This window comes from Balaenoptera borealis (assembly GCF_965194805.1).
Source record: "Balaenoptera borealis genome assembly, chromosome: 18".
Classification (NCBI taxonomy): domain Eukaryota; kingdom Metazoa; phylum Chordata; class Mammalia; order Artiodactyla; family Balaenopteridae; genus Balaenoptera; species Balaenoptera borealis.
The window spans coordinates 2,121,911-2,140,995 of NC_138877.1; the positions used below are offsets into that span (position 1 = coordinate 2,121,911).

The following is a 19,085-nucleotide window of genomic DNA, read 5'->3' on the forward strand; positions in this document are numbered from 1 at the left end:
CCAAATAGTAACGTCGGCTTTACTGGAAATCCTAATTTAGGTGAAAGCTTCTGTGTCCCGTTACTATTTTATGATCTAGTTAGCTTTCCCCAAGAGCTTGAGTTGAAAAAATTTTTTACCAAAACCAAATCAGATCCACAAAAATAGAATACCAATAAAAGGCAGTGTAACCAAACTAAAAAAAGAATTATTACTGAAGCCAACATACCAAACATACCTGCCAAGCATTCTTATTACAAAACGATATTGTCATTTATGATTAGCATTGCCAAAACCCCTAAGCATTTATGGACGCTAGGTGAGCTAATGGCTAAACAATATGAGCAGCATAAACAAACATCCAAGAACTGAGACACTACTTCTGAATCACCTTGCCTCAATAACTAAAACATATATTTGTTAGGCATCTGTTACTACATGCTAGATACTGCACGGTGCGGACAACACAGTGGACAAAACACAGCCTGTGCTTTCCTGAGCTTCCAGACAAGCAGTAAACAGGTACTGCTCCAGCAAGCTAACAAAAGGAAAATTACAATTGAGAAGTGGGCCAAATGGGAGAGAAGTGGGCCAAATGGGAGAGAAGTGTGTATAACATGCATATCAGGAGCCGCAGCAGGGGCTTCCCTGGTGGCACAATGGTTCAGAATCCGCCTGCCAATGCAGGGGACACGGGTTCGAGCCCTGGTCCAGGAAGATCCCACATGCCGTGGAGCAACTGGGTCCGTGCGCCACAACTACTGAGCCTGCGCTCTAGAGTCTGCGAGCTACAACTACTGAGCCCACGAGCCACAACTACTGAAGCCCGAGCGCCTAGAGCCCATGCTCCACAACAAGAGAAGCCACCGCAATGAGAAGCCCGCGCACCACAACCAAGAGTAGCCCCCGCTCGCCGCAACTAGAGAAAACCCGCGCGCAGCAACGAAGACCCAACGCAGCCAAAACTGTAAATTAAAAAAAAAAAAAAAAAAAAAAAAAAGCCACATCAAAAGAAACCTGACCTGGTCTGGAGTGAATGACGGAGGCACAACTAGGAGGCAAGAGAAAAGTCCACCCGCAAAGGTGCCAGGGCAGAAGGAAACTTGGCCTGTGGGTGCAGCACCAACAGAAAGAGGACAAAGAGAGTTCAGAGAGAAGGGCAGAGATGAGACCATCCAGAATCCTAGCGCCCATTTGTAAATGGGGTGGTGGTATAACAGAGGATCCTAGGACTAGGGTACTTTCTTTAGACAATAATAATCTAAAACAGAATGAAAAGCAGGTGGATTTCATCTCAGATCTTTCAAGACAGTAAGACCAGGGCAGAATGGCCAGAGCAATTAGCTCACTGGGCCAGGAGATGATTTTAACACCTGCCAAATCCCAGAAGCTATAGACTTTGCACCAGGCCTGGAGTGGAGGATGCTTTCCTAAATCACCTTCTACACGTATAAAACCTACATGTAATAATCCTTTAAAAAAAATAATGGTTTGCAGGGACTTCCCTGGCGGTCCAGTGGTTAAGACCCCATGTTCCCAATGCATGGAGCACGGGTTCCATCCCTGGTGGGGGAACTAGGATCCCGCATGCTGCATGGCACTGGCCCCCCCCAAAAAAAAGGTTTGCAGAAGACATATACACAGAAGATCCAAAAAAATACTATCTGAACTAATAAACAGGTTCAGCAAAGTTACATGGTACAAGATCAATATACAAAAATTTGTTTTTCTATACACCGCTATGAACACAAAAATAATTGTAAAATCAACTCCATTTATAATTGAATTAAAAAATAAAATACTCAGAATAAATTTAACAGAAGAAGTTCAAACTTCTACTCTGAAAACTAAAAACAGTGTTGAAAGAAACTAAAGATCTAAAAAAATGGAAAGACATCCCATATTCATGCATTGGAAAACAATATTTTGCCATTTGTTAACATGGCAGTTCTCCTCAAACTGATCTACAGATTCAACATAATCCCTATCAAAATCCCAGCTGCCTTTTTTGCAGAAATTGATAAACTAATCCTAAACTTCAAATGGATATGAAAGAGACAGAGAGAAGACTAAATAATCTTGAAATACTGTTACATTTACAGCCAGGTGATTTTATACAAGGGGGCCAAAACAATTCGACTGGAAAAAAAAAATACCTTTTTCAACAAATGATGTAAGAACAACAGGATCCTGTTATACCTTATATCTCCACAAAACATAAAACGGATCATAGACCTACCATATGACAGACCTACATAAAACTCTTAGAAGAAAATATAGGACTAAATCTTTGTGACCTTAAGGACAAGAACAAAGTCAGAGAACTGACAAAACTCAACTTACTATAAATCTACAATAACCAAGACAGTATGGTATTGGAGAAAGAATAAATAGATCAACGGAACAGAATACAAAAACCAGAAATAGACCTACATACATGAAGTCAAATGATCTTTAACAAAGGAGTAAACTGCAATGGAGCAAAAAAAAAGTCTTCAACAACTGGTACTTAACTACTGGACATCCACATACAAAAGAAAAAAAGAATCAAGATATAGATAGACCTTACGCCTTTCACAAAAATCAACTCAGACTGGATCACAGACCTAAATGTAAAATGCATAACTGTAAGGGACTTCCCTGGCGGTCCAGTGGTTACGACTCCACGCTTTCAATGCAGGGGGTGCGGGTTTGACCCCTGGTCGGAGAACTAAGATCCCACATGACAAACAGCGTGGTCAAAAAAACAAAAACAAAACCAAAAACCTGTAAAATTCCTAAAAGATAATATAGGAGAAAATCTAGATGACCTTGGGTTTGACAATGACTTTTTAGCAAAATAACAAGGCGTGATCCATGAAAGAAAGAATTGATAAGCTGGACTTTACTAAAATTAAACACCTCTGCTCTGTGAAAGACACTGTCAAGAGAATAAGACAATAAGCCACAGACTGGGAGGAAATATTTACAAAAGACATCTCTGATAAAAGACTATTATCCAACATATAAAAAGAACTCTTAAAATTTAACAATAAGAAAACAAACCATCTGGTTAAAAATGGACCCAGGTCCTTAACAGACACCTCACCAAAGAAGACATACAGGTGTCAAATAAGCACATGAAAAGATGTTCAACATCACATGTCTTTAGGGAAATGCGAAGTAAAACAATGAGATACCATTCCACCCCTATGAGAAGGGTCCAAATCCGGAACACTGACACCACCAAACGCTGCTGAGGGTGTGGAGCAGGAGGAACGCTCATTCACTGCTGGTGGGAACGCAAAATGGTGCAGCCACTTTGGAAGACAGTTCAGCAGTTTCTTACTAAACATACCCCCCACCAAACAATCCAGCAATTGCACTCCTTGGAATTTACCAAAAGGAGCTGAAATTTTATATCCACACAAAAACCTGCACACACATGTTTATTCATAACTGCTAAAACTTGGAAGCAACCAAGCTGTCCTTCATTGGTGGAATGGCTAAGTCCACTGTCATCCATAACAGTGGAATATTAATCAGTGACATAAAGAAATCAGCTATCGGCCATGGAGGAGCATGGAGGAACCTTAATTGCATGTGACTCAGGGAAAGCCCATCTGAAAAGGCTACACACTGTATGATCCCAACCATATGGCGTTCTGGAAAAGGCACAACTGTGGAGACAGTGAACAGATCAGCGGGTCCCTAGCGTATGGGGAGAGGAAGGGGTGACAGGTGGATCACAAAGGATTTGCAGGGCAGTGAAACTACTCTCTGTGAGACTGTAATGTGGATACATGTCACTGTACATTTGTCCAGACCTACAGAACACCAAGAGTGACCCCTAATGTAAACTACAGACTTTGGGGACAATGATGTGTCAATACAGGTTCTTCCATTATTAAAAAAAGCCCCCCTCTGGTAGGGTGCTGATGACGGGAAGACCATGCACATGTGGGGGAGAGGGCACATGGGAACTTTCTGCACCTCCTGCTCAAGAGTGCTATGAACCGAAAACTGCTCTAAAAAATAAAAGTCTACTTTAAAAAATCTCTGTGACCTTGGTTTATGCAAAGCCATCTTAAATATATCAAAAGCAACAAAAGAAAAAATAGATAAATCGGACATCAACAAAATTAAAAATTTCTATGTTTCAAAGGACATCATCAAGAAAGTAAAAAGACAACCCACCGAATGGGAGACAATATGTGAAAATCATACATCCGCTAAAGAATTTGTGTTATATATTCAGAGTTCACAAAGAACTCTTACAACTCATAAATCTTTTTTTTTAAAGATTTTTTTTGATGTGGACCATTTTTTTTAATTTATTTAAAAAATTTTTATTTTATTTATTTATTTTTGGCTGCATTGGGTCCTCATTGCTGCGAACGGGCTTTCTCTAGTTGCGGCGAGCGGGGGGCTACTCTTCGTTGCAGTGCGCGGGCTTCTCGTTGCGGTGGCTTTTCTTGTTGCAGAGCGCGGGCTCTAGGCGCGCGGGCTCAGTAGTTGTGGCTCACGGGCTCTAGAGCGCAGGCTTCAGTAGTTGTGGCCCACAGGCTTAGTAGCTTTGCAGCATGTGGGATCTTCCCGGACCAGGGCTTGAACCCATGTCCCCTCCATTGGCAGGCGGATTCTTAACCACTGCGCCACCAGGGAAGACCCTGATATGGACCATTTTTAAAGTCTTTATTGAATTTGTTACAACATTGCTTCTGTTTTATGTTTTGGTTTTTTTGGCTGCAATGCACGTGGGATCTTAGCTCCCCTACCAGGGATCAAACCCGCATCCCCCGCACTGGAAGGCAAAGTCTTAACCACTAAACCACCAGGGAGGTCCCACAACTCATAAATCTTAAAAAGACGAATAACCCACAAATGACGTTAGGGCAACGAAGCTGCAGTCAGTCACCCCGCCACCGCACTCTCTCCAGTGCTTCCTACTCCACCAGATTCTTCCTCCTTCTCGTCAACAGTCAGTGATCTGCTGGGATAACCGGATATCCACATGCAACAGAATCAAGTTGCATCATTATTTCTCATGATATACAGAAATTAACGCAAAATGGATCAAAGACCTCAATATAAGAGCCTATATGTAAGAAGTCAGTCTTAGAAAAAAACACTGGTATTAGTCTTCATGGCCTTGGATCAGGCAATGGTTTCTGAGACAGGACAACAAGAGAAAAAAAGACATAAATTAAACATCATAAAAATTAAAACTTTCTGTGCTTCCAAGTTCACCATAAAAAAGTAAAAATAGGGACTTCCCTGGTGGCGCAGTGGTTAGGAATCTGCCTGCCAGTGAAGTGGACACGAGTTCGAGCCCTGGTCTGGGAAAATCCCACATGCCATGGAGCAACTAAGTCAGTGCGCCACAGCTGCTGAGCCTGCGCTCTAGAGCCCGTGAGCCACAACTACTGAGCCTGCGTGCCGCAACTACTGAAGCCCGGCACCTGGAGCCCGTGCTCCGCAACAAGAGAAGCCACCGCAATGAGAAGCCCGCACATCGCAACGAAGACCCAATGCAGCCATCCATAAATGAATGAATGAATGAATGAATGAATGAATAAATAAATAAATAAATGTTTTTAAAAAAAGGTAAAAATACAACTCACAGAAAGAGAGGACATATTTGAAAATCATTTATCTGCTAAGGGACTTCTATCCGAAGATATAAAAAACTGTTACAACTCAATTTTAAAGAGACAAATATAACCCAATTTAAAAATGGACAAAGGATATGAATAAACATTTCTTCAAAGAAGATACACAAACGGCCCATAACCACAAAAAAAGACATTTGATACATTAACCATGAGGGTAATGCAAATCAAAATCACAATGAGATACCACTCCATACGAAATAAGACAGTTATAAACAAGAAACAGATAACAAGTGTTGAGCAGGATGTGGAGAAATTGGAACCCGCGTACAATGCTACTGGGACTGTAAAATGGTGCAGCCACCTTGGAAAGCAGCTTGGCAGTTCCTCAAAAGGTTAACAATCAGTTTCCTTATGATCCAGCAATTCTACTCCTAGGTATACCCAAGAGGAATGAAAACAGAAGTCCACACAGAAACTTGTACTACACACGAATGTTCATAGCACCATTATTCATAATAGCCAAAAAGCTGAAACAATCCAACTACTCCGTAGTCCTACGAAAATGAATAACCCGAAACTATCAGGAGGGAACATCCAACAGACCCAAACTGAGGGGTATTTTTTTAAAGTAATTTATCTATATACATCAAATATGTCAAATTCATGAAAGACAAAGAAAAGCTGAGGAGCTTTCCAGATCAAAGATGACTTAGGACAACTAAATACAAAGTACGGAAAATAGTTACAAAAGGTATTGGTGAGACAACTGACAAAATTTGAATATGGACTGCAGATTAGATAATAACAATGTGTCAACATTAAATTCTTGGTTTTGAAAATGATACTAGAGTTTTGTAAGACATTCTCCTATAAGAACTGCAGTGCAATTTGAAAATTCTTGATCACAAGAAAACAGTGAAGTACTCATAGGTATATGGGTATAATGTCTGCAAGTGCTCTCAAATAATTCAGAAGAAATGTGTTTAAATATACACATACTGTCATACAAACACACGTACACGCGCGTGTGTGTGTGTAATGAGAGACAGAGACAGGAAGAATAAGAAATGGGACAAAATGGTAGCAGCTGGTGAATCCTGGTAAAGGGCATATGGCAATTCTTTCAACTACCCTTGTAGTATTTCCTGCATGCTGAAAATTACTTCAAAATAAAAAGATACAAAAAAGATAGCAGATTACAAAAATTGTGAATAGGAATTGATACTGGTAATTTAACACAGACTCATTTAACATACCATTCTAAATGATCAAATAGATTTGATACAAAACACACAATGTATTTTTTACAAGGTCTACTTGCTATTCTGTCTATCCTAGAAGACAAATTGTATTTTAAAAAGACATCAACTCAATATATTAATTAAGCTAAATATGATCATTAGACCTTTTTCAAGGTATAAAACTAAATAATTGGGACTTCCCTGGTGGTGCAGTGGTTAAGAATCTGCCTGCCACTGCAGGGGACAAGGGTTCGAGCCCTGGTCCGGGAAGAACCCACATGCCACGGAGCAACTAAGCCCGTGCGCCACAACTACTGAGCCTGCACTCTAGAGCCCGCAAGCCACAACTACTGAGCCCGCGCGCCCAGAGGCCGTGCTCCACAATAAGAGAAGCCACAACAATGAGAAGCCCGTGCACCACAACGGAGAGTAGCCCCCACTCGCCACAACTAGAGAAAGCCACGCACAGCAACGAAGACCCAACGGAGCCCAAAATTAATTAATTAATTTTAAAAACTAAATAATTATTCAACTCCTTCCCAGCTTATTGAACAGAAGATCTGCAAGTAATCGCCAAAATTAGAAATTATGGCAGAACTGGGTTCCTTGAAACTAGTTTTCTTAATTAGCACTGACAATGCAGCTTCTTTTAATTCCATTGCCATATTCTTTCTCCTACACTTAAGCTAATCCACTTAAAGGAAGGAATGCTTAACTGTAGCTGTTAGCCAACAAATGGCTGCTGTCGGAACATATATAGGCACAAAGAAACTCACTTGTAAGCCATGAGACAGAACATTGTACGTCAAGAGCAAGATCTACTTTTCTTTAAACAATGAATTCTTTCCGTCAGCAACACTGTAGTCCTGCCTATCATTTTTAGATGACAAGTTTTCCAAAGCTTTATCTACATGCTTTATAAAAATATTTTATGTGTGTATGGATCTTTAGACAAACTGTTTCCAAACTCCCAGAGCACTGTTTCCCTTTACAAAACAGTCACTTTTCAGCCAACTGCATTTTCCCCTAAAACAGAGACTTTAAAATTGGCTACAATATATGCAGTGTAACTTTCCTTGATTTTCCCATATATAATTAATGTTTTGATAGCTCCATATGGCCTGTTACTTTTTAAATCTGTCTCAAAGTTTTTCAACATCTTTCTTTTTTTTCCCTAACAAAAACCAGAGCAAAAATTAAGAAATTTTTAAAAGGGGAAATTTGTTAAACGCAAACCTAAGACAATACGTGCCTGTTAACAACCAAAAGGAATATACTGAAGATGTAAAACTGACTATCAGGGGAAGGAGGATTAGAGCCTAGGGTAGAAGGGGGCACGACTAACCTCCCGGTGAGCTCTGCCCTGCAAGACAGCCACTCACCACGACCGCCTCTGAGAAACAACTGGAGGACTCGGGGTTCCCGTCACAGACCTATCACCCTACATGGCATCTTACAACTCATTTTCTATTACATGAATGTATTAGCTTGAAAACAGAAGAAAGAGTTACACCTTGCCCCTGCCCCCTTAAAAACCTCACCGTTTACAGCCCAGGTAATTAGCTCAGATCTGTGTAGGTGAGTGCAGAGCTCCCAGCTCATCCTAATCTCTGAAATGGCTGGATATCTATGTCCTATTTGCTTATCATCTGCCCTTTTCTCCTAAGTAGACCCCCCCCAACTTCCTATTAACAATACCTAGAACAGGTTGAAGTAAATTTCCTGTCATTTCCTATACCATAAGGAGTATACCAGATTAAGAAGAAAGAGCACAGCACAGACAGCAAGCTGAGGAACTTCTTCATTCAAGGAGGCTACCAAGAGCTCAATAAACAGTAGCTAACTCCTGAGTGTATTTTAAATTGTTTAAAATTTAAACAATTATTTTAAAATTGAATGTTTCATTCAATTCACTCAACAATCCACATCCTCAATTTACATTTGGAGAAACTGAGACTCAAGAGAGGTTAAGTAATCTGCCTGAGATCGGCTGCACCTTGAGCCTGGACCCGTGTGACTCAACTATGATACATATGGGCAGCCCACCATACATTACTGCTTTCAATCTAACAAGGTAGCAATGTTCTAGAAAAGCAAATCATAAACTCTGAACTAAGGAATTGCTTTCTAACACAAATTTCTCCACTTTAGTAAATGATAAAAAAGCAGACACTTTGTATCTATAATATAACCTATTTAAACTTAATTTGTATTCCTAATAAATAACTTGCTAGAAATGGAATTTTCCTATTTTTATACTGGGAACACTCTCCGAAGGGTAAACATGTTACTACCTTATTACCTACACTTGAGCAACTGTAATCCACAAAGATCAAATAGAGAACTCCAAAACCGCCTTAAGGAAAGTCAGTCAAAATCTGAATGGAATTTACATGTTACAGGAGAAAATGATTCGGTTTCTTGGTAAAACGCACTTGCCACCTTTTTCCCTTCCCTTCCTAAGGCATACTCCTATCCCTTGGTTAGCAACAGCCCAATGATCCACCAAATGTTTCCATTTATTCAACCCTCTTCTACAAAGTTATGAATGAAATTGAAAATTTTCTAAGTACTCTACTGCACTGTGGTATTATTAAATAAAGTAAAATTCCATTTCTAAAAGATTCTTATTTTCTTTCAAAAACATGTTTCATAAACCTGCAGAGATAAAGTACTTTTAGCCATAATTAAGTCAATCTATGAAAATGACCACACATAAACCGTTCGGCTGTTGAAAGGATATAGTTTGGAGGAAGGAAGTTCCAGCTCAGGACTTGGTTGGCGAGGGCCAGGTAGCGCTGGAACACAGATGACATCTGGGCGCTGAGGTGCTCCCGCCTGCTGAATTCCTGCAGGACTTCCACTGTGAGCAGGAAGATCTGACGGAGGTCTTCTTCCTGCAGTACATTAACCACACGTGTTTCTGTATCAAAAGCGTATTCAAGATATGGTCCCTTTTAGAACCATAAAACAAAACAAACAAATAAAAACCTTAAAACTTCCAACGGAAAACATCACTTCTTTAAGGACACCTTCCATTTTTAGGCCTGCTTATAATTTACAGTGATGCCGGCCCGAATACCTTTACCGTCACATAAATGCCACTCCCTAGAGAAGCAGGTCTTGACGACCACGACAGAGCTGAGGGCTCAGCGGCTTCAGTGCGGAGCCCTCGGATTGAAACCAGTGCCTTCACACAACTTTACTTCAGAGCCAAACAATACACACGAAACAAAGAGCCCACACCATCTGCAATAACACTGAAATACACAGCCCTCTCTGGCATATTGCCAGGCCTATTTTTAAGGCCAGCGGAGTCCCACCAATTGAATTAGTTCTATCTAAACACAATAAGAACAAAATTAATAAGCTAAGGGTCTTAATAGTAGCATTTCCTTTTTGTTTTAAGACTAGAATTAAACAAATAATCTTAAACCGTCAACTATGTTCACCAAACCTATCGCTTTACTATATCCTATGAAATCACACCGCAAACCTTCAAGTATAGGCTCTTGTTCAACTAGATAAAAGCAATGTCCTCACTCCATTAGCAACAAATTGAGTGAAAAGTGAGTGATCTAATGATTAAAACACAAGAACAAAAATACCGGTACCTGAAAAACTCTTTTGCAGTTGCCGTGGAACTCCATACTCAGTCCAATGTTGCTAGTTTTACTTGAACTTGAGAATTCACTCAATAGTGCAGTTAGAATAGAACAGGCCAGAGTTTGCTGTAATTATTTGATAACAAATAATTGTGAGGCATGATTTTGCCGATGCTTTGTTTCAATACAATATTGGTTCAAACATAATGAAACATTTTTATCTTTAGATCTTCCATCGTATCTTTAGATCTTATACCTACCCGTCTGAAGGTCAGATAAGACAAGATGAAGATTAGCTCTCCTTTCCCAGTGGCCTTGAGACTGTTTAACATTCCTCCTCACTCCACTTATACAAACCTATCTGAGACCTGAACTCAGGACACACTCCTGAGTATTCCTACTCGTACTCAACTACAGAGTGTAAATGATATTTTAAGATGATCAATATTTAACATATCATTTAGCTGAATTCACACAACAATCCCTATCCCCATTTTACATTTGAAAGAAGTGAGATTCAAAGGGCAAGTAATTCAGGCCAGCTGAGATTTGAACCCAGGTCTATCTGACTCTACGTTTTGATGTCTGTAAAATGTATTTCCAAACAGATGAAAAGTGGAACGGATTTTATAGTCTCCAAAACATTAACCACGGAGTACTCCTAAGTTTTTAAAATTGAAAATGACGATTTTCCTTCTCGATGGCTGTATCCAACAAGCGCCTACTCTCAACTCGCTGCTTTTATTCATAGACTATTCAGACTCAAGGTGCCATGATGGGGACGATACAAATTATTCTGGCAAGTTTCCAAGGGTTACACAGAAATATGCACACTACCTCTGAACAACCGAAAGATTAAAGTCAAGATGATACTATTTATGCAGCTTATACAACAGCTGAGCACGGTCCTACCCGCCCACCAACTGCAACATCTTTGCTCAGAAATGCTTCTGATGTCAGTACCTTGACCTTACAGATGCTTATCTTGGCAAATCTTAGCAAATATACATAAAATTAAATTCCTAAAGATTAGCATGAGTTGATATTTGTTGAAGATGAATGATGGTTACACAGGTGACCAATAGACTATTTGTAGTATATCTGTATATTTTTGTGTATGTCTAAAATTTTCCTCTAAAAAAATGTAAAAAAGAATTAAATTCCTATATGCCTCAATCTTAACTAGGGTAAGTATGATGTATAATTAACAATTATGATGGCACACTAGCCCAGAGACTCAAGCAGTTTCTCAGACTTTTCCACACCAAGAAGCCCTAACAACACAGAATACGTGCAAATACCCTTGGGAATCTGGGGGTATACAGACACGGCTGTGTTCAACAAACAGTAAGTCCTCTGACTACAGCTCCATTAGCTTAAACACACACACACACACACACACACACACACACACACTCTCTCTCTCTCTCTCTCTCTCTCTCTCTGTAATTGTACTTCAAAATATATTGATACATCTGTTTTAACATTAAAATGTCCCCTTTTACCCAATCTTCAAGAAAAGTGCGTAAGTTCAACTGCCTTTGCACGGACCCAGGCACAAGGAGGAAGAAACCAAGCATTAAAGAGCCTCTTACAGAGAAACAGTTTATCACATACTCACTTCATCTTACAGTTGAAAGAGACCTTAGAAACGCATCAAGTACAATCGTTCATTTTTTTAGTTAACAAAATTGTATTTTAGAAAATGGCTTTCTTTTAAAATGGTGATTAATGATCAAAGTGCCAGCAATCAAAAGTTCAGATACATTTAAATACCGTTGGGATCAACCATGAACACAGTTTTTAAATATAGCTAGGCTTTGGTGGGGAAAGTGGGTAGTATTAAATTCAAATTAATGAAATTCAAGGATCTACCATGATGGATTACAAGACCATATGATTCTGAAAACAATCTTTCCCCATATTTTTTGATTTTCTCCTACCCTTTCTAAATAAGACTTAAGTGAACAGGACACTATGAACAGATACCTAAATGTTTAAGAAAATATGTCTTACTAAAAAAGGGAAACTAATTTTGGAATCTCAGGTGAGATAATCAATCTACTGAAAACAGAATTCATGCACAACTTATACAAAAACATGCAAGCTGAAAAGAACCCAGAAGCACTATCAAACACAAACTTATCGTTCTTACAAGTAAATTATCTATAGTAGTTTTGCACAAGTAATTTATAACTTGCCACAAATTGTTTTTTAGTGCCAAACTATATTCACCACAAAACGGCATATTTTTAGACTACGACCATATTTAAATTTTTAGTAACACGACCCTAATTAATGATTGAAGCAACATGTACTCACAATAAAGCTTTATTCTTCTGTGAAATAAACACTTCCTAGGATTACAAGCATGTGTCTGTGGACAGGAAAGGGTAGGAGCAGTGAAAGGGGACGACCTTTCTGAGGCTACTACGAGTTTTTAAAAGTAGAAGCCTCAGCAGACAAACAAGGAGCCCTCGGTGGGACGGGACTGCTTTTGAGATGTAGCAATAAAGACATCCCACCACAACGACAAACTTCACGACAATGAAGTACAAATTCACCCATAAAAGAAAGTGTGTTCTTAGTGCATAAGCATGAACAAAACACATTCTTATTGTGGACTTAGCTGGTTGAACATAAGAATATTTTGTTTTTAAATAACTTTTTCTTCCTACAAAAATAACCATCCATAGGTTACTACTGTAACATTTGTTTACAGCTTTCCAATTTTGAAATGCAGTTATACATTATTTATTACAATACCATTACTATTAACCCAGTGTACTGTTTTGTATTCTACTTTTTCCACTTTCCACTTATGAAATAAAAGGACAAATTTTCAAAAACAAGTGTCTCCTTACCAACTTTACCCCTCAAAGACTTAAGAAATACATAAAAATAAATTATGCAGCATGGTTAGTGGTAATGCCAGAAGTCAAATGTCCTGGCCTTGACCCACCTAAAATTACCAGCTTTTTAAGAACTAAAATTCAGTAAGATATTTTCATCATTAAAAGATAACCAAACAGTTTAATTGCTCCTTAACCTGGAAGCCCTGAAAGGATTTGAGATTAGCATCATAAACATTAATTATAGGGAAATCCCTGGCGGTCCAGTGGTTAGGACTTGGCACTTTCACTGTCAGGGCCTGGGTTCGATTCCCCAGTGGGGGAACTAGGATCCCACATGCCGCATGGTGTGGCCAAAAAAAAAAAAAAGATTATACTACTGTGGCTCAGAGATGCTAATTAAGAAATTCTTGGAGAATGACGAAGCACTGATTGTACATTAAAAGAGCAAAGCACTTCTCCCTACTCACAGAGGAATCCAGCACACACCGTGTGTCTAAGACGCATTACCCGATTCCACAACCATTTATCAATTAAATCTCAGTAACATAAAGTGACTTGCGGAGCAGGGGCAGTGCACTGAGACAGCTAGGGAAGCGGCCGAGAGGGAGAAAAGAGGAAGCTCCTTCTCGGGACAGAGAAAGGGAGGAAGGAAGCGGGGGAAAGGCACCCACAAGTTCTTGTCGTCCTTACCCTTGTGGAGGTTCCCATCTGCCTGCTTCACACTCTAGGTGTCAGGGGTCAGCCCGAGTGTGTTACCTCTTGACCCCCCTCCCTCCCCCGACGGACCAGTGCCTCCAGGGCTGCCTCTGCCTCAGGCAGGGCTGGATCTTATTTCTGTACTAGAGGTGGTGACTCCAATACTTCAGAGGGTCGGAGACAAAAACCTGTGGTGGGTACTGCAGAGAGATGAGTCTCAATGAAACCAGCTGAAAGGTGACGGACTGACTGGTAAGCAGTATATACGAGGTTGTAACGCTGAAGCGCACAGGGATGAAGCCAGTATAAAGTACCATTAGTACAAATCTTAGACTTCTAAGAGGTTCACATGGCAATGCTTCATTTATCCAGGATCATAAAGAATTCAGGTAGTATCTGTTAATTTTCCAAATGCAGCAAGCAAACTTTTAATGAAACTTACTTCATGTAAAATTTTCCAAGAGAATCATTTCTAAGGCAATGATTACATGACGTGGTGACAAGGAGAGCACCTGGAGTCTCTGCTGAAACGCACAGGGCGGGGCTCCCAGCCTACGACACCTGGGGGCAGAGCCCCAAGCCCCGATGCACGTCTGCCCACAGCTCTGCCCAATCACCCTGTCTGTGCCTGTCACTCGCTGCTGCTGGCCATTTGACCAGCACTAACAAGCAGTCCCAAAGGGACAACTTTCATTTTCAGTAAGTCAGAAACCAAACAATAATCGTTATCACGACTATCTCCCAAATAAATTCTGAATAACAACGCTCTGCGGGTCTCTTTCAATAGTGCAGAAAAAGAAGTCAGAAAATCTGGGCTCTGAGAGTCCAAGATATATCACTTCAAGTAAGTGAGAGCAAACCACTTCATCTACCTGAGCCTCGGTTTTCTCATCTACGGTTTTCTCATCTACGAAAAGGGCTACTACCCTGTGCACTGCAGAATTCACAGTCCTAACTTTCAAGTCAGATAACGCAACAAAAAGTACTATGTAAATGTAGCAGGTTCTGATGAGATAAGGTGAAGCGGCAACAGTATTCTCATCCTTATCATAAAAAATAACCTATTTTGGCGTCTTGGTCCTTCTTGACTGTTATCTGCAATCCACCAAATTAAAATCACAAAATAAGTTATCGATTAAAAAAAAAAAAACCAAAACTAAAGCATCACTAGAGCAATAGAGCGCGTACTCACTAAACATCACCTGCATTAATAAACCAATGTTTGCCTCTGTGCCTGACACGACATTAACACAAGGGAAGGTGGAAAATGAATAAATGATGTGCTCCCTATTTTTTTTCCCTATTGATGAATTTCAAAGAGAAAAGTTAAATATGTAAAACAAGTAGAAGAAATTCAATGAGGTCTCGAGGTTATGAAAGAGTCTAATATGTTTTCTTTCACTGAAGTACTAAAAAATCACAAGTTAATTCACTGGCTAACAACTGAAGTAACTGCTGCCTTTGCATTAAAAATCTTTCAGCAGAATTCTCATTTCCAGTAAAAGACATTAATTTCATGACAGTGGAAAAACACCCTTCAGAGGTAGTTTGCCTTACTCTCCAGCTTACTGTCACAAGAACAAGATACTCAAACACTAACTCCAGCTGACAACATAAAATACTCTTGTTCAGAGAGAGGATTGTCTCTTATAATAGCCTGGCTCTTACCCCAGGAGCTTTATTACCAAGAATAAACTTTATGAAAGGTTGCCATACATAAAGCAGACTTCCAGCTGCTCCTCTAAGCAAACATCAATGAGACTTGTGATAAGAGAGCTTAAGTCGCTATCACGTCCGGGCCAGCACTGCAGCAGACGGGGAATTTCTCACCCTCTTCTCTCTAGCACGGCAAAGAGGAAGAAAGGAGGCTTAAATGATACGTTCAACAGCTTTAAAAGTGATTTAAATAGGCCTACTGCTTTCAAAGGAAATAAAACAAACATGAAATAGGTTAAAAATTTAGCTTAAACATTAATTAAAATAAAAAATTTGACCACTTTCTTTGGGAAGTGAGGCCTCTGTACACGTATCCCTCCCAGGTCTGACGCCACTGCAAAGCAAGGTGACGCAGCCACAGGGGGAGAGCAGCCTGTGCACAGACTGGAGGAGACGGCACAGGACGTAAGAGCCGCACGAGCACCGTCCCTCTGAGAGGACATCACGATGCACAGAAAACTGCACGGGGCTACAAAATACAATCTCCATAGGAAATCGTTTAACTCATAAATATCTACAGAGAACAAAGACCAGAAGATACTTCTCAGAGCGTTTAAAGGAAAGCTAACATGTTGGTTATATATTTTTTAAATACTCAATTAGTTTCCGTTAATGGATAATAGTATAAATACTTTCTTCTGATTTTCAACACTTAAAATATTATTTGATAGAAAGAGATGATAGTTCATGTCCTAAGATTCTATAAACAAAGGGTTGTGAAACCACTAGGGACATAAAACAAACATTCGCTGAATGCTTACTAAATGCACTTAATATTGTCTTTCCTCTTCTGGGCCTGGATATTACCACATTTATTCCATGTATTAGTAAATCACCACCTAGAGAAGTTAAACAATTTTTCAAGTTCAGTAGGTAGTAAATGGCAGAGCTAGGATTTGAACCTAAGTGTGAATCCAAAATCAAAATCTGTGTTGTATGATGTTATCCTGCCCCTAAACTCATTTAAACATGCATACTTGACTAGCATGATGTTGGACCGAAAAATACACTCTTAGAAAGCAAGCAGGAAAGCCAGACTACGTACAGTTTCCAGTCAATTGGGGTTGATTGGAAGCATCATTCTAGAAGATGTGCAAAGGTAAAGTTAGTCACCTAACTTAATAATTCATGAGGTCAACCCTTTCTTTCATCCAAAGAAAACCAGAGTCAGTTATCTCTTCCTTTCAAATATCTCTTAAAATCACCTTTATAAAGAAAGTTTCTAGCCAACATTATATCAATGTTCTGATTTTACCATTTTACTTTCTAATCAAAGTTTTAAACCTCTCTCCCACTGCTATTCATGTCTCTGAGACTAAGAAAATCTTAAGTAAATTCTTGAAGCACTCCCACAAATTCTTAACAGTCTGAGAAGAAGACAGAGAGGAAGACAGAGTAAAATGCGGTACTGGTCTGTAACCTCATTTTTTAGACCTGCTGAATGAAAAGGAATGGCTCCAGGCAGGAATTCTAAACTTGCCATATAAATGCAGGAATGCTTTCTGAGTTCAGTGTTTTCAGTGTGGTCACCAAAATAAATTCATCCAGCAATCTTGAAACTAAATTCTACCGCCCGCTACTGACTTCTTACTGCTACAGAAGTTCTCAACCCTGTTAGCAGAAATTCAACTTTAAAAAACTCCTCCTGCTTTGGAATATTTCACGAGGATATTAAATTTATCCACTCCCCTCAAAGCGTATGTACTGTGAACAGAGCAAAATCCTCTCTAACTAGACAGCTACATCTGTTCCAATCATTCTCAGAACATCAGTTATTTCAGTGGCTCAAAAAAACCAATTGCCAGGTCGCAGTGGGCCTACTTTTTGTGGTGGGTCAAATTACCCAGGGGAGAGGAAGCAGAGAACACAATTCCCGAGTGTGTGCTCATTCCTGAGGGGCAAGGGCTCCGGATCCTTCGTCATCCGGCTGCCAAGAAGCTACTCGTGGGGGTGAGAACAGACTGTAGAAATCCTACCTTAATACTGAAACCCCAGTCAACATGATCACCCAACTACAATCATAAAAGCAGAGATCCCAGAGTTGCTGCTTAAGTTCCTAAAGTTTAAATCCTGGTCAATTGCAATGAGCTGGACTCCTTCACTGCACACTGTCAAGTGAAACAATGTGTCACCTGACACATTACGAAGAGAACCAAAATTATGAAGAGTAACTTGATTTAGAGCAGTAGGGGCTGGGATAGTATTTCCAAGTAGCAGCCTTAGTTCCAAGCCTTTTCCCTACGAGTTCTGGCTAGTCAGCCCACCACTTGATTTTCCCCTGACCAACAGTGACGTCCCCGTTGGACTGCGCACACGGCCATTAGTTAGGCAGGAAATGCTAACAAAAATCCAGGGAAATGTAAGACTACGGATACATTGATACGATGAATGTGGGCAGCCCGGAAGCATCAGTATCTCGAGAGCAAAGCTCTTCATCAGAAATGGGAGACCACGTCTACCAATAGAGAGAACTTTGAGAGCATATAGATTATTAGTAGTAAAAAGTAGCTTCCCAATCATTTTCACCTCAAAAAATTGTAAATGGAATCTTATCTGGGGACTATTTTCAACAGAGCTCCTCACTACATAAAACAAAGCCAAAATAACTCAAAACGTAACGATTCAAACATGCACATCTTCAAAGTTGTTAGTTTTAGATAAACAATTAAATTTTAGAATACTAAGATTAAGTGTTAGGAACATAAAATTAGACCTTTAGACATTAAAGTCTCTAGACTACATGGTCCAATATGGTTGCCATTAGCGACATGTGGCTATTTGAATTCAAATAAAATTTAATTAAAATTATATAAAATTAAAAATTCAGGGGCTTCCCTGGTGGCACGGTGGTTGAGAATCTGCCTGCCAATGCAGGGGACACGGGTTCGAGCCCTGGTCTGGGAAGATCCTACATGCCGCGGAGCAACTAAGCCCGTGCGCCACAACTACCGAGCCTGCGCGTCTGGAGCCTGTGCTCCGCAACAAGAGAGGCCGCGATGGTGAGAGGCCCGCGCACCGTGATGAGGAGTGGCCCCCGCTTGCCACAACTGGAGAAAGCCCTCGCACAGAAACGAAGACCCAACACAGCCAAAAATAAATTAATTAATTTAAAAAAAATGTATTAAAAAATTCAGTTCCTTGGTCACATTTTAAACACTCAAAAGCAGCATGTGGCTAGTGCGGTGCCCACACCCTGGAGAGGAAAGACACTGAACACTGCATCAACACAGAAGGTTCTACTGGACAGCATTACTCTTGGAAGAAACCTGTCACAAAAATGACATAGAACACAATATCTACACAATCAATAATCAAAACACAGATAGAAACATTCTGTATCTTGATTGTGCGACTGTTCACTGGTACACAGAACTGTCACAACTCACTGAAATGTGCATT

At 40.0% G+C, this 19,085-nt stretch overlaps 1 protein-coding gene across 6 annotated transcripts in view; it reads right to left on the reverse strand.

Moving 5' to 3' along the window:
- Positions 1–19,085, reverse strand: part of XPO4 (exportin 4) — a 110,878-nt gene that overhangs the window by 60,343 nt on the left and 31,450 nt on the right. For 4 of the 6 annotated variants that reach the window (XR_014236793.1, XM_082364907.1, XM_082364908.1 and 1 more), the window contains 2 exons: positions 10,429–10,545; positions 9,558–9,711 (listed from right to left, as the gene is read on the reverse strand). The exons of the other annotated variants lie outside the window; for them this stretch is intronic. Coding sequence is in view for 3 of the 4 variants with exons in the window: in XM_082364907.1 (XP_082221033.1) it covers positions 9,558–9,711; positions 10,429–10,545 (271 nt within the window). In the remaining variant the exon portion in view is untranslated. The remainder of the gene's footprint in view (positions 1–9,557; positions 9,712–10,428; positions 10,546–19,085) is intronic. 6 annotated transcript variants of the gene reach the window in all.